Source organism: Mustela nigripes, chromosome 5 (assembly GCF_022355385.1).
Source record: "Mustela nigripes isolate SB6536 chromosome 5, MUSNIG.SB6536, whole genome shotgun sequence".
NCBI lineage: Eukaryota > Metazoa > Chordata > Mammalia > Carnivora > Mustelidae > Mustela > Mustela nigripes.
The window spans coordinates 10,965,523-10,981,647 of NC_081561.1; the positions used below are offsets into that span (position 1 = coordinate 10,965,523).

The window sequence follows — 16,125 nt, forward strand, 5'->3', positions numbered from 1 at the left end:
AGCCCGATGCGGGACTCGATCCCAGGACCCTGAGATCATGACCTGAGCCGAAGGCAGCGGCTTAACCCACTGAGCCACCCAGGCGCCCGTTCTCCTCAGATTTAAAATCAAGATGGCGTATGAAGTGTTGACCCACTGCACTGTGCACCTGAAACTAATATTACCCTGTATGTTAACTAACTGGAATTCAAATAAAAACCTAAAATCAAAATGCTTTTCCTCCTCACTGAAGTGGTGGGTCCGGATTCCCCCTTCCCTTCCCTCCTGAGCCCCTTACAAAGTCTCAGGTACAGGGCCAGTACTTGAAAGGTGCTGGGGTTTTAGCGCTAACATTGAAACATGAGGGAGTGTGGAGAACAGGGACTTTGAAGCGAGACCATCTGCTTCCTGAGAACATACTAAGGTGTGGTGGCTTCCACCCTAATGTTGGAGGGTCTAGTTAAACTTCACAGACATCAAGCCAAATAGAAATGTAAAACAACAACCCTTAGAGACTTGTATGGTAACCCAAAAATGTAATGGTCAGTGAGAGAAATAAATTAGAAATAAAATGGGTGCCAAAAAAAAAATGCTTTGGTGAGTGCTGTGAAGTGTGTAAACCTGGTGATTCACAGACCTGTACCCCTGGCACCTGGAGATAAAAATATATGTTTATAAAAAATAAAAAATTAAAAAAGGATGCAGAGAAATCTATATACCCTATTTTGTATTATAGCTTTGAAGATTTTTTTAAAAAGAGTTTAAAAATGTACATCTTAAAGACTTTAAAAGACTTCTATCTAATAAACACGTTTTTTTGCTATGGAAATTATCAAACACCCACAAATTCAAGGACAGTTAAGTATAAAGACCCTGTGTATCTATCACTAAGCTTCAGAGTTTTCAATATGATTCCAACTTGTTGAATCGGTTCTATTTCTAAACATTTTTACAGGGGTGTGGCATTATTACAAGCAAAGGCAGAGGGACAAGCAGGCTCCCCAGTGAAGTGGACATGGTGCTCTATCCCAGGATCCCGAGATCAAGAACTGAGCCAAAGGCAGACGCTTAACCCAGGTGCCCCATTATGAAGTTTCTCCATTCACTTTTCACTCAACAGTTTTATCACTTATGGATGACTGCTGAACACAGCCACTGTTTCACTAAGACTTGCAAAAGGATGATTTTCTAATTCTCTCATTAGGTGTTTTCCCTCTTCTATAGAGAAGAGCTTTTCCTCTATTTGGAAATTCACATCTGAAAAGCAAAGATAAAGGTTTCTTTCCCTTTAACTTTTTTCCCCTAGAAGGAGCTGGTGTTCTAGCAACCTTCAGACAGCAACAATGTGTTTTTTAGTATCATTTTAAACTCATGGTTTTTAAATAAATGTATCTCAGTCCATTCCAGTCAGTAATCTTTTTGAATTGTCCCATCCTGAGCACTGGGAGTCCCCTTCAAGGTGGCTCCTAGATCTTTTTGTAATGACCTGAGTAGTCCTGGACAGCTTGCTTACTTTCTGTCACAAGATGTCCTGGATTCTGCTTATACACTTTTCCCACCCCAAACCGGGAATTGGCCAATTCTCTAAGAACCCTAATCCCTTCTGGTGGAAAATTATATTTAGAAAGCACAATCTGGGTATTCATGTTCATTGCACCGGGTTGTCAGAGACTAACTAGGCCTTTTCTGGAGATAAGAGCTAAAAAACACATTTGTTTTTAGAATAAAATTAATTCTGACATTTCCAATTTGAAACTGATTAATGTTAGAAAAGAGATACTAATAAAAAAGTTAAACTATGTTTCAAATAGTAATTGTAATGATATTAACATTATGTACTTATTCTACAGTATACCTATAACAGTCTCCAAAAAGCAATACCAATATTTTCATTAATAGAAACAAACAAAAAAATACAGTGTATTGTTAAGATATATCCCCCTCAGGAATTTCAGTCAAAACACTGTTTTTAAGTCACTTGAAATAATTCTGTAGGTGGTTATGTTACCAGCTTCATATATGGCTCTATTCATTTATTATTTTAGTTTCCAAGTTCTAGAAGGAAGGCTGCCTTGCTTTCTTTTCAAACTTAATTTTGTTTCATATTATGTAAAACATGTAATGGTTCCCAAATCAAATATGACACCAGGTACATTCAGGGAAGTCTAGCTCCCATTCCTATCCCCCTCTGCCTAGTTCCTTCTCCCAAAAGAACACTTTGTTAGGTTTTGGTTTCTTCTGTTTCTTTTCATAAACAAACACACACGCACATATTCATATCACTTCTTGTACTATACTATAAACACAGTCTGCAAGTTGTTTTTGTTTTGTTGTTTAGAGAATGTCTTGGAAATTAACAGTATAGAGATCTTCCTCCTCCTGTTTTGCAAAGGGTCCATTTCTGGATGTGCCCTGGTTTATTCAGTCAGTCCCCCATAGTTAACTGGGACATTTGGAAAATATTTTTGTTACCAAGTGTTTCTATTAGAAGGACTCTTTTTTTTTTTTTAAGATTTTTATTTATTTATTTGACAGAGAACACAAGTAGGCAGAGAGGCAGGCAGAGAGAGAGGAAGGGAAGCAGGCTCCCCACTGAGCAGAGAGCCCGACGTGGGGCTCTATCCCAGGACGCCGGGATCATGACCCCAGCCAAAGGCAGAGGCTTAACCCACTGAGCCACACAGGTGCCCCAGGAGGACTCCTTTTCTTATGTAATATCCCAGCCCCATCCTCATATCTGGAAGGAGAAAACCTCTTCTCCTTATCAAGGAGAGATGCCTGCAAATGGTCAGTTAGCGTCTCAGGACTCACCCGGACATCAGCTTCCCCGGCACTGGCAAGATCTTGACACTGTAAGTTGTAGCCTCCTTCCCAGCTGGAGAGAATAAGCTGCCAAAGAAACAAAGGAGGAAAAATGAATGCTAAAATTTGGAAGGGAGCTGAATTTTCTATTCATGTTCCTGGCTGGTGTCTATGTAAGGTCTGAGTAGGAACTCCCCAGCACTTGAGTTTCTCAATCCTGTCCTCAAACACATGTGATCAAAGGATTTCCTTCTTGCTGTTGAACAGATACCAATGGTTGTATTTCTGATTTGGTATAATTTACTTCTAACCTTTACAGTGACCCTAAGGAACAGAATTTGGCTACCATTTGAGTAACAATATCTACTCCCATATTTCTACAGGTGAAATGTAGAATTACATGTAAACATCTGAGGAAACACTAAAAAATTTTTTCAAAGATTTATTTACTTGTTTGAAAGGAAGAGAGAGTGGGGGAAGGGGCAGAGACAATCTGAAGCAGGCTCTCTGCTGAGCATGTAGTCTGACCTGGGACTTGATCTCATGACTGAAATTATGACCTGAGCCAAAATCAAGAATCTGACACCAAACCAATGGGGCCACCAAGTATTTTTTAATAATTCTTTAATATTATTTAATACTTTGTATTGGCTTATACTGATCTTAACTGATCATCACCATAATTTTATGAAGTACATACTTATTACCATTTTACAGATGTGAAAACCAGGGCTCAAAGGTTTTTAAGTCATTTTCTTTATTGTGTTTATGCTCCTTGGTAATCAGTCATTTGTGTGATTATAACTGATTAATATCATGTTGAAAAAACAAAAGGCTCTATGAAGGTCTGTGCCTTTTTGCCCATCTTTGAATCCACTGTTCCTTGCCCAATGCCTAGTCCATAGAAGGCACTCAGTAAGTATATATAAGAAAATGAAATTTTTATAATTCTTTGTGGAAAATTTTGCCAAAAAAATTCTGTCTTTTCTTTCCTGCTATTACTGCAAAAACTCAAAATTCTAGAATATAAAGCATGTATATAAGTTACTTTCCCCTTCATTTAATTTATGAGAGAATGTTTAACCTTTCCAACTTAAATAATATGGAGCAGGTAATTATCTACAATTGCTGAATGAAAAAGATCTCTGGATATGAAAAGAAACCTATACATCTGACGAGTCTGACAAGGCCTTTGAATACTCAGTAATTGTGTATATTGTGAAATGATCACAGGAAGTCCAGTTAACATGTCACATAAGGTACCAAAGGCCTACTATTTGTGGCTGTTCATCAGAGATGTGTCAAGGTACAGCTCTGTTGAAATACATACAGAGTACGGAGGAAGGGGATGTTAAAACTAAACATTAGGAACAGCTGAACTACTAAAAAAAAAAAATTTAGACTGTCTAAAACTACCTGACAATTTAAAATTTAAATAGAATTAAGCAGTTGGGGCTCCTGGGTGGCTCAGTCGGTTAAGTGACCAACCCTTGATTTCAGCTCAGGTCATGATCTCATCAGGGTGGTGGGATGGAGGCCAGCTGTCAGGCTCCACACTGAACAGAAAATATGCTTGAGATTCTCTCTCTCCCTCTGCCCCTCTCTGCTGGAGGCTCTATTTTAAAAAGGAGAGAGAGAAAAAAAAATCCTCCAGTGGCTCGCCATTATATTCAGAATAAAAGGCAAACTCGGTTTCCAAGACCCTCTATGAATCTGCCATCTCTCCACATTGTGGATCGCCCCCTCCTCTGGCCAGGGTGTTCTAGCTGCATCTTTATGGTCTTTGAACACCCCGAGCTTGTTCCTGCCTCAAGGCCTTTATGTTTGCTGCTCCTTCTGCATAAACACACTCTCCCCAAATCTTCATATGCTTGATTTTCATCATTCAGTGTCAAGTACCACTTGCTCAGAGAGGTCTTCCTGCCCCGCCAGCAGCCCAGCACTCACTGCTGCACAAGGGAAAGGCCATGCTGTAGAATCTGGAATAGACTCTGACACAGTGTGGGAAGTCCACACATATTTCTTTAAAGAATGTTAATAATTTTAGCAGTACAGTCCTAGCCTACGCAAACCTCTGAACTGTGCCTAACAAGTTAACAAGGTTAAATCAACCCATTACTCAACTAGCAGCTATTAAATATAACCCAAAAGTGTCAAAGACCTTACACTTGCCCAGGAAGAGTCTATAATCAGAGGAGACTCAGGGGCAATCAACAGTAGTGATTTTGAATCACGAGGTACAGAAGTGTGCACAGAGCAACGGCAGATAAGCAGTAGATAAAATTCATAGCGGGGAATGGGCTCAGGGCAGATGTCCCCACCTAAAAAGGAGCAGAAACCATTTATTTGCTTGAACACTAACGTACTGTCCGTTCCTTTAATGGTGAGTAGTATGCATTTTATTATTTATACAGCATTTTCACATTTACATATATAACTCCATATTTACATATATAACTCCTACTGTGTACTATCCTTTGAGGTTTTTAAGTCCAGAAATTGCATGTAACCCATCTTCCTATCTCCTTGGCTTATCAGGACCAGTCACAGTAGGGAACGGGTGCTCATCAAACGCTGGCCAAGCAGAACTGATAGATCCTTATAGCCCCCTCTTGAGTTCCGGAGGATAAGCACGGGATCTCCATCTTAAGGGTAAGTTGCCTAAAGGTCAAAGCCTAAGTAACTGCTCTCGAATTACAGGGAGTGAGTGACCCACACGTCCAGCAAGTGTTAGAGATTCTGGTGTCGTCAGATTTTCAGGCTGTTCTTCTGCCACAGGGGCTGCTTCTGAAAACAATCCGGGAAAGATAGTCTGGTTCTTCCCAGAGAAATCTTGCGAGCTCATCCCGTGAAGGGAAACTTACCTACTTGAAAAGCTCACTAAGAACTCACCTTTCAGGGGCACCTGGGTGGCTCGGTAGGTTAAGGCCTCTGCCTTCGGCTCGGGTCATGATCCCAGGGTCCTGGGATTGAGCCCCATGTCCAGCTCTCTGTCCAGCAGGGAGCCTACTTCCTCCTCTCTTTCTCTGCCTGCCTCTCTGCCTACTTGTGATTTTTGTCTGTCAAATAAATAAATTAAAAAAAAAAAAAAAAAGAACTCCCCTTTCAGAGTGAGATAAATCAGGAGAAGTGATGGGACAGGACAGGAGAGTGGCTTTCCTGACCCTGGACTCGATCACCGGTCTCTGATCACGGGACGCTGGCGTGGAAAGTGATGGCTACGAACCGTTCTCAGAATGGTGCAAACCCGAACAAGGCACAGGTTAAACTCTGTGGAGGCTCTCGATGTCAGGCAGGGGTTTATGTCCTTTTAGAATTCGAGGACCAGGAAGGAAACTACACTCATGTCATAATCAGACATTTACACCTGGACACAAATGACTTTAACCTGGCTGTTCCCCCAGGTTTGCTGGTGTCCCCTGAGGCTGCTCGCTGGAGCGGGTCTCTTTGGCAGTTTTTGATTCTCCTTCGCAGGGATCTGAAGCAGCCTTTGGTTTACAGGCAAGACAATTGTTACTTGTTTTCTTGTAGAATTACTCGGGTTTGGCACGCTGCAAAGGAATGGGCGATGTGTGATGTAATGGGGGCAGCCAGAGCCCCGCTGGAATGGCAGCTGGCCTCCGCCATCAGTCCGGAGAAACAGCCCCGCCGCTGTCGCTGACACAGACACCCGAAGATGTGGGCAGTGGTCTTGGAGGGACTATGTATTTGTATTTCAAACCAACTGCATTTGATATGTAAGTTGCCTTAGAAACTACTTTGTCAGTCATTCAATAGCGATCTGGTCTCAGGCAAATCATGTACCTTTTCCAAGCCTCAGTATAAATCTGTAAAAGGAGAAAATCTGAACATCTGAGCTTTAAAGACCCAATCAGATCTAAACTGTGATTTTAAATTACAATGGAAGACTAAGGACTAAAGAAAGGGGCCTAAGTTGGGATGAGAAAAATTCAAGTTAGAAACAAAGATTTCCAAAACTTCCAGAAAGAATATAAGCAACCGCTGAAACAGTTCTGGAGACCTTAAAGAACAGTACTGAGAGCGAGTGTGGACAGCTTGCTGGGGCGCTGCCTCAGTGGCCGTGGCTCCATGGGATCACTTACCTCTGCCAGCATGTACACGGAGAGAAGCGTGATTCCCAGATTGTACAAGGTGAGGATACCCTTGAGGGAAAGAGCAGGTCTGGTCTTCATGTATTTGTTACCCAGCCATATGGAAAGCAGATACAGGACAGTAAGAAAAAAGGTGGGAAGGTAAGAGTCCAACATGAACCATCCTCGGACTCGGGAATCTGAAAAGAAACAGTGAGAATTCTGAGGAGCGGCACTTCTGTTCAGTTATAAAGTTTTACCACATATATTGAAAACATTGGGGGGGTGGTCTTTTTTTTTTAATGGGAGTATGCCTGATACACAACTTAAGAGTGTCAGGAGTACAATAGGATTCAACATTTGCAAATACACTGCAAAACGATGACCACAACAAAGTCTAGTTAACATCCATCACCTTAGTTACAAAAATGTTTTTCTTTGATGAGAACTTTAAAGATCTACTGTCACGTTTCTTTGTACACACTCAATCCAACAAGGAACAGTAGGACGTGGCACTGACTAAGCTGGATTTAGGTTACGGTTCAGAAGAACCACACCATGGGGGCGAGAGTAGTTAAGGAAGGTTTCATGGAGCAAAGAGAACACAGAGTGATAGGGACAAGTAATTAAAGTGGGAGGTAGTAGTTCTAGCAACTTCTTTGGAAGAGTTACAATGTTTATTCACTCTAACTCAATAAATAGGAAGTACTACTATGCCATATGTGGGCAAAAACCAGCTCAGAAAGCCACAATAACTTGCCAAGACCATATAGTAGTGGGCAGCAGAGCTGGAATCTGAATTCATGTCTGATGCCTAGCCCACAAGACCTGCTGCTGTCTCCTCTGGGGAAGTCTGAAGTAGGCAGGACAGAAGGGATATCAGTAGTATATAACACTGCATAAAACCTACATTCCTTGGAGCCTGCCAAAGACCTCTGAGCGGTACGCCAGGCAGAGCTCAGAGTTCAGCCGAGCCAGAGCGGTGGGACTGCACTGCAAGCAGGGGAAGCTCAAGAAGGCAAAGGAAAGACTCGGAGCTGATGATGCAGATGAGTGGGCAGAGAATACAACAAAGGACCTAAACCTGACCATGGACTAGAAATATAAACAGCCAGGAGGTAAGGACCAAGACACACCAAGTGTTCCTTACTCTGGAGAGTGAACACATAAAAATCTAAATAAAATACACAATATAGTTCTATAATATAATTAGTAACATTTGAAAAGAACTATAGACACAAAGTGATTTCAGTTCTCTATTCTGTTCTTTTTTGTTGTTTACATAAAGAAAATAAACTGGCCCACAATTATAAAAAATAGCATGCTGTGGGACATCTGGGTGGCTCAGTCAGCTAAGCAGCAGCCTTCGGCTCAGGTCATGATCCTACAGTCCTGGGATCGAGTCCCACACTGGGCTCCTTGGTCAGTGGGGAGCCTGTTTCTCCCTCTGCTTGTGCTCTCCGTCTCTCTCCCTGAAAAATAAATAAATTAAAAAAAAATAGTGTGCTGTTTGTAATCTCTGCAAAAAAAGATGGAAGGAGCGGATTTTTCTAGCAGATCATGCCCTTTCTTCCTGTCTCTGCTTTTCCCCCTTCTCTGCCCCCTTCCTGCTCCATTCTACCTACCCCGCACACCCCAGCTTCTCTTACTCCACCCCACCCGACAGACAGTACTGAGGAAAATGCCTTCTCAAGCCATCACTGTCCTATCACCTGTTCTTTAAACCGCTCCAATTGTGGCAGAGATAATAAGGAAGGAAAGGGGTTCATTTCAGTGCCCATGTGACTAACAGAGATTACCTGTCATACAACTAGCTGGTAAGCACTGGTCGTAAAGGTTTGTGCTATGTGCCTGCCGCTTCCTAATGCCTGCCTCCGTATCTAAATCCTACGCAGCCTCTCAAGACCAGATAAAGGTCCTGCCTTTTGAAGGGAACTGTTTCCTAGCGCTCTCTCATCACTACAGTTCCTCAGCTGCATAACAATTCTCATTTTAGAATTAAGATATTATGACTGTAACTGTTATTGCAACTAACATTTAAGAGCACTAAGCCTTTCTATATGCATTCGTGTATTTAAATCTCAAAACAATCTAACGATACAGGTGACATTTCTAACAGTCTTACTGAGGTATAGTTGATGTACCTGCACATATTTAACATTTACAATTTGATGTGTTTGGCTTTAAGCAAACACTCACCATGCCATCACCACAGTCAAAGTAACAGACATATCCACCATGTAGGAGATAATATTATCCCCAGTTAAAGTCTGAGAAAAATTGAGGCACAGAGAGTAAAAAGGTTAAATACTTGCCCTAAACTGCTACCCCACCTCCTGTTACAATGTTGTGGATTGAACTGTACCCCCCAATAGATAGGTTCTAGGCCTAACTCCTGAAACCTGTGTGAGTGTGACCTTATTTGGAAATAGGGTCTTTGCAGATATGACCAAGTTAAGATGACGTCATACTAGATCAGGGGGGCTCTAGCCCAGTGACTGTCTTATATAACGAGGGGAGATTAGGACACAGGGAGGAGAAGCCATGTGAAGGTGAAGGCAGAGACTGAGGAGATGCATCTCCAAGCCAAGCAATGCCAAAGATTACGGACAACACCAGAAGCTGGGAGAAAGGCAGGGAACAGACTGTTCTCTAGAGCCTTGGAGGGAGCACGGCCCTGCCAACACCTTGATTTCACACTTGTAGCCTCCAGAACTGTGACAGAATAATTACTGTTGCTTTAAGCCATGCAGCTTGCAGGGCTTTGTTACTGAAATCTAGAAAACTAGAAAACCAGGATACATGGTTTATTTCCTTGTTTTCCACTTGTTTCAGATGGGGTAATTTGACCCCCCCCCCCAATGGTATATGCTCTGTGAGACAGGACCTAGGCCTTCTACTCTGTCTCACTTATGCATCTACTTAGTTCCAAGTTATTAAATATAGATCAACTGGCACAATGAGTCAAGCACATATTACAAAATGAATACAGCACCTGAAGTTTTCTTTTGTCATTGTCTTGTAAATGTTTGTCACATTTGTCAAGGAAGACAGTAACTGTCCCAACCAAAAGACAGGAACAAATATTTATAAGATTATCTTTCAGACGTGAGGGTTAGCTCTGCATCGGGGTCAGGTATTCGCCTGGAAGAAAAGCCCTTGATGGGAATATGGAATCAGTAAGTATGGAAAAGACGAGGGGACACCCAGAAGTCTACAAGGTAGCCTGCCAGTCACCTTAAGCTTGTGCCATTTTTAGGAAGAGGAAAATGGATTCTTGATGGCCCAGATGCTAGCCTCCCTGTCATCGTGGAAGTCACCTGATCCAGTTGTCAGCTGTCCATCTTACAATCCCCTCACTACAGAAGGACGTCCCATAAAAATGCTCAGAGCTGAGTACACGACTGCAACCCTATCCGGGACCCCCATCCACATAACTCCCGTTCACCGTGATCTTGGTAAACACAAAGCTCAGTGTGAACCCGGGTCAGAGAGACTGTTCCACTCTCTAGTGGCAGTGCCAAATATAGAAAGCCACAGTCCTCAAGAAACCCTGCATGCCCAAGTGAGAGCACTGTGCCCTCCGCCTGAACCGTTCCCCTTCCCACCCACGAGAACTGCGAGGCAGAGAACACAGTCGAGCTTCTGAGATACAGATATCCTGCCCTGCCTACCCACACAGGGTTGTCACAAAGAAAATGCGGGGGGGGGGGGGATCGTGTAAGAAGCTTTTTCAAAGCTCCATACAAAGGCGCCTGGGCTGCCTTGGTTAGTGGAGCAGGTGACTCTTGATCTCAGGCCCCACGCTGGATGTAGGGATTACTTAAAATCTTTTTTTTTTTTAAGCTCTGAACAATTGCACAGTATCATTATAATAAAACTATACAAACAGCCATTCATTTAGGAAAGCTTCTAAAGCCTACACAGAGACTGAGGTGGCCTAAGTAATCTCCACATGGTTCTGTTTAGATTTTTGAGAGACAGGAAAACGCCATTTCCCTCCACCTCTACCCAGCAGGGCTGGGGAAATAACTTAAGAGAACCAGAGAACTACAGAACTGTTCCCACAGTATGAACCAGCCGGGCTCATTCATCTGCAAGCTGTGAAGTGTGACTAAGAGGTCTGTGGCGCTGGAGAAGACCGTGCTCCGCGGCGAGGTGGTGACCAGGACGGCAAGAGCGCAGGCGCGCAGACGCGCAGACATGGCAGCCACAATCCGGCCGGAGTGAGCGCGAAGAGGAGACACGCAAGCGCACAGACTACTGCTGACTGCGCATGTGCGGAAGGTGCGCGTTGAGTGGGTGGTGCAGAAAGGAGTGGAAGTCGTGGAGCGCACAGGGACAGCCACAACCGCACTGCAGTTTGCCCTTGCTTGCGGCGGCTCCCAGGACTTTCACCCCAGGAAGACTGAGGAGAACTGAGGCTTTCTGGATGACCTGGGAGAAGGGTATCAAAGGTGAGGGAACTTAAATCTCTAAGTGTTGAGCACTGTCCTGTTGAAAAGACACCAGAAGTGAGGAAACCCTCTTCCACGAGAAGTTCTCGAGTAGCTTACTCACCTCGAGGTCCAAACATATTGTCCAAAAAAGCATTGATTTCATCATCCAAGGCCTTTAGGTGCTCCTGAAAAGGAAAAAAATGATTAAAGTGGGGTTTTTTTGGGGGGGGGGGAGGATGAGGGGGAACTCTCAAAACAGACCACTACCAACAACAGCTACCAGAATCTCCCAGTCCTAGCTTCAGGGACTCTCGGATGCAAAACCTTAAGGAAAATGGACGAGTTAAATGCAGCCTCACCATTCATGAGCTTGTGTGGATTTGGAAGGAAATAATTCCTTTTTCCTTTCCTTAGGCAACAGGAGTCCTGGAAAACAGGCTTGGTACTTTTAAACACTGAAGGGTTATTGACCTTAATTTCATTTCCCTCTAAAATGCTTAGAGGCATAAGCTTTCCCATAAGCAACTTCTATTGTTACTATTAACAGAGGTTGTGTGCAAACAACACGGAGGGTCTGTACCTACAGGATATAATGTAATTGTTAAATGAAAATTCAGCTGAGTTGTATTTTACAAAGTTGAATCTAAAGCTTTAAAGGGGACTAATTTTTCAAATAAGGAAATTAAGCAGTACAGCTATTTTTTTTCATAACCTTCATATTTTGTTTTCAAAACTTTTTCTATTACATGAATATTTATTTAATACCATAGTAAACAGTGTCACTAGGGTCCATCAGATTATTATTGTCACTTTAACTGGATTTAGGTTGAGACAGGAGAATTTCTGTTAAGAATCTTATGGTTGCTAAATTGGCCACAGGCTCTTGGTTTAGCTCCTGTTCACTGCTCAAAATACCTGCTAAGGTGTTCCCTACCCCTGTTCAACGGTCTAGAGCACCATCTCAAGCAAAGGGAAGAAAAGGCAAAGCCAGGGTTCCTAGCAAAGGGATGTTTGAAGAAAATTCTGGGATCAGTAGATGGGTGAGTTGAGTGTGACAGCCCTCAGGACGTTCATCTAGAACATTCTGTATAATCAACAGCGGGAATGCAGTCAAAGCATCTCATTCTCAAAGAAAGTCTAAGTGCCAAAGAGGAGAATTAACTTATTGGCATTTGAGAAGATCTGTACTTTTGGTGATTGGCACCTATCATTTGGACCTTTTTTATTTGTGACTTTGATCCTGAGAAAATTTCCAGGAAACTTAGATTTTTGGGGACTTTAGGAAGCTTGGGAGAGTGGATGAGGATTAGTGGCTGACATCTGTTAGCACCTATACCTGCTGGCCATGTATTACGACCTTTATTATTTCATTGTACCTCTATAAAAAGTATCTGGGCTCAATCAAGCTTGGAAGTTTCTAGTGTTTTGATTTCCATGAAGGACATCTTGGGAGACCTCTAGATTTGAGAATGGTCACCTACCTCACATGACAGTGTGACAGAGTAAGAGTTGTGCTGCCATTAGAAAAGAGCAGATCTGTCCTGAGGCCTCTCACTCTTAAGCAAAGAATGTTAACCTCACTGATGAGCCCACCCTCCTAACAAACACCAATGCAATCTTCCTTTCATTGCCACATCCACCTACACATGTTTAAGCTTTTTCAGTCTGTTTGCTTTGTCCAAAATCCATTTTCTTACACCTGTAGGTCTAAAAAAACTCTTAACTAAAGGTTACAGAGCTTATATTGGTTCTATGAGGTTGCAGAAATTTAGTCACAGTGGAAGACCAGAAATAAAAGAGAGGGGAGGATATGGAAAGAGAGCAGAGTGGAAAAAAATGAGTTACAAAGGGCATTCCACACCATTACCCTGATAACAAAACCAGAGGACACTAGAAAAACAAAACAACACAACAACAGCAGCAAAACCCTAGAGGCCAGAATCTCTGATGAACATAGACCCCAAAAATCCTCAGCAAAATATTAGCAACCAATTCCAGCAACACATTAAAAGGATAATTCACTAAAATCAAGTGGGGTTTATTCCAGAGATACAAGGGTGGTTCAATATTTGCAAATCAACTGGTATATCACATTAACAAGAGCAAAAATTTTTTAAAAATGTGATAATCTCAATAGGCACCATAAAAACATTAGACAAAATACAACACTCATTCATGAAGAAAACTCTCAACAAAGTGGGTTCAGAGGGCCATACCTTAACATAATAAAGGCTCTATTTGAAAAATCCACAAGGAGCTAACATCATCCTTGACAGTGAAAAGCTGAAAGCTTTTATCTAAGATCAGGAACAAGACAAAGATGTGTACTCTCATCACATTTATTCAGCATGGTACTATGAAGTTGTAGTAGGAATCAGGCGAGAAAAAGAAGCAAAAGGCATCCAGATTGGTAAAGAAGAAGTAAAACTGTCACTATTTGCAGGTGGAAAATCCTAATGAATCCACCAAAATCCATTAAAATGGATAAATTAGTAAAGTTGCAAGATACAAAATTAACAGAAAACTGTTCTATTTCTATATACTAATAATGATGTAGCAGAAAGAGAAATCTAAAAAAAAAATCCCATTTACAGTTGCACCAAAAAGAATAAAACATCTAGAAATAAATTTAAACAAGGAGGTGAAAGGACCTATACTCTGAAAACTAAAAGTCAACTGATGAAAGTTGGTAAGACACTGATGACACAAGCAAATGGAAAGATACACCATGCTTATGGATTAGGAGAATTAATATTATTAAAATGTCTATACTACCCAGAGCAATCTATAGATTCAATGCAATCACTATCAAAACACCTATAGTATTTTTCACAGAAATAGAAAAATACTGAAATTTGTATGGAACCACAAAAGACCTCAAACAGCTGAAGAAATTTTAAGAACAAAGCTAGAGGTATCAAAATTCCAAATTTCAAGCTATACTACAAAGCAACTTTAATCAAAAACAGTATGGTACTAGTATGAAAACAGACACAGAGATCAATGGAACAGAAAAGAGCCCAGAAATAAACCCAAACATATATGGCCAATTAGTCTATGACAAAAGAGGCAAGAATGTACAATGGGAAAAGACAGTCCTTTCAATAAATGCTGCTGGGAAATATGGACAGCTATATGCAAAAGGGAAAAAGTGGACCACATTCTTACACCATACACAAAACTAAACTCAAATGGATTAAAGACCTAAATGTGAGACCTGAAATCATAAAACTCCTAGAAGACAACATAGGCAGTAATCTCTTGGGCCCTACCCTTAGCAAAATATTTATGGATCTGTCTCCTTAGGCAAGAGAAACAAAGCAAAAATAAACTGGGACTATATAAAATAAGATTTTGCAGAACAAAAGAAACCATCAACAAAACAAAAAGACAATCTACTGAATGGGAGAAGATATTTTCAAATGATATATCTAGTAAGGAGTTAGTATCCAAAATATATAAAGACCTAACTCCCCACCCAAAAACAAATACTCCAGTTTAAAAATGGGCAGAGGAGGGCGCCTGGGTGGCTCAGTGGGTTAAAGCCTCTGCCTTCGGCTCAGGTCATGATCCCAGGGTCCTGGGATCGAGCCCCGCATCGGGCTCTCTGCTCAGCAGGGAGCCTGCTTCCTCCTCTCTCTCTCTCTCTGCCTGCCTCTCTGCCTACTTGTGATCTCTGTCTGTCAAATAAACAAATAAAATCTTTAAAAAAAAAAAAATGGGCAGAGGATGTGAACAGACATTATTCCAAAGATATACAGATGGCCAAAAAACACATGAAAAGGTGCTCGACCTCACTGTCAGGGGTAACTAACTGAAAACACAAGGGGATATCACCTCATACTCGTCAGACGGCTGGTATCAAAAAGACAAGAAATAACAAGTGTTGGTAAGGATGTGGAGAAAAAACCCTCACACACTGCGGGAAATTAAATTGGTGCAACGATTGTGAAAAACAGTAGGGAGGTTCCCCCCAAAGTTAAAACTGAAATACCATATGATCCAGTAATCCCATTACTGGACATTTACCCAAAGAAAACAAAAACACTAATTTGAAAAGATACATGCACTCCTAAGTTTATTGCACCATTATTTACAATAGCCAAGTTATGGAAGCGGCCCAGCTGTTCATCAACACATGAGTGGATCAAGAAGATGTGGTATATATATATATACAATGGATTATCATGTAGCCGTAAAGAGAGATCTTGCCATCTGCGACAACATGGATGGACTTAGAGAGTATAATGCTAAGTGAAAGCAGTCTGACAAAGACAAATACCTTATGATTTCACTAACATGTGGAGTCTAAAACACAAAATTAAAAAAAAAAATGGACTCTAAAATACAGAGAAAAAATTGGTGGTTGCCAGCAGGGAAACAGGTAGGGGATGGGCAAAATACACAAGATTAAGAGGTACAAACTCCCAGTTATAAAAGAAATAAGTCACAGAGATGAAAAGTACAGCATAGAGAACAGTCAATAATATTGTAATAATGTTGTATGGTGACAGATGGTGGGTATCTACATTGATCATGATTAGCACTGAGTAATTATCAAATTGAATCAATATATTGTACATGAACATAACACCGTATCTAAATTGTACTTTAAATAAATAAAATAGAAGGAACACTCCAATCCTTCAGTCATTAATGTGTGATTCATTAACCAATTACCTGACCATTACTATGTGCTAGCATAATCTTAGGAGCTGAAATACAAAGTCAAATAAGACCGGTACTCATCTTGACACAGGATACTGATAAGCAAATCAATAATTACGATATTAATGTCTTCAATATGAGAGAAA

At 41.4% G+C, this 16,125-nt stretch overlaps 1 protein-coding gene across 1 annotated transcript in view; it reads right to left on the minus strand.

Moving 5' to 3' along the window:
• The window catches only part of ELOVL2 (ELOVL fatty acid elongase 2), a 63,790-nt gene that overhangs the window by 8,861 nt on the left and 38,804 nt on the right, over positions 1 to 16,125 (minus strand). Inside the window, exons 2-4 of the mRNA XM_059399434.1 lie at positions 11,433 to 11,496; positions 6,885 to 7,072; positions 2,791 to 2,868 (exon numbers count right to left, since the gene is read on the minus strand). Of these exons, the coding sequence (XP_059255417.1) occupies positions 2,791 to 2,868; positions 6,885 to 7,072; positions 11,433 to 11,496 (330 nt within the window). The remainder of the gene's footprint in view (positions 1 to 2,790; positions 2,869 to 6,884; positions 7,073 to 11,432; positions 11,497 to 16,125) is intronic.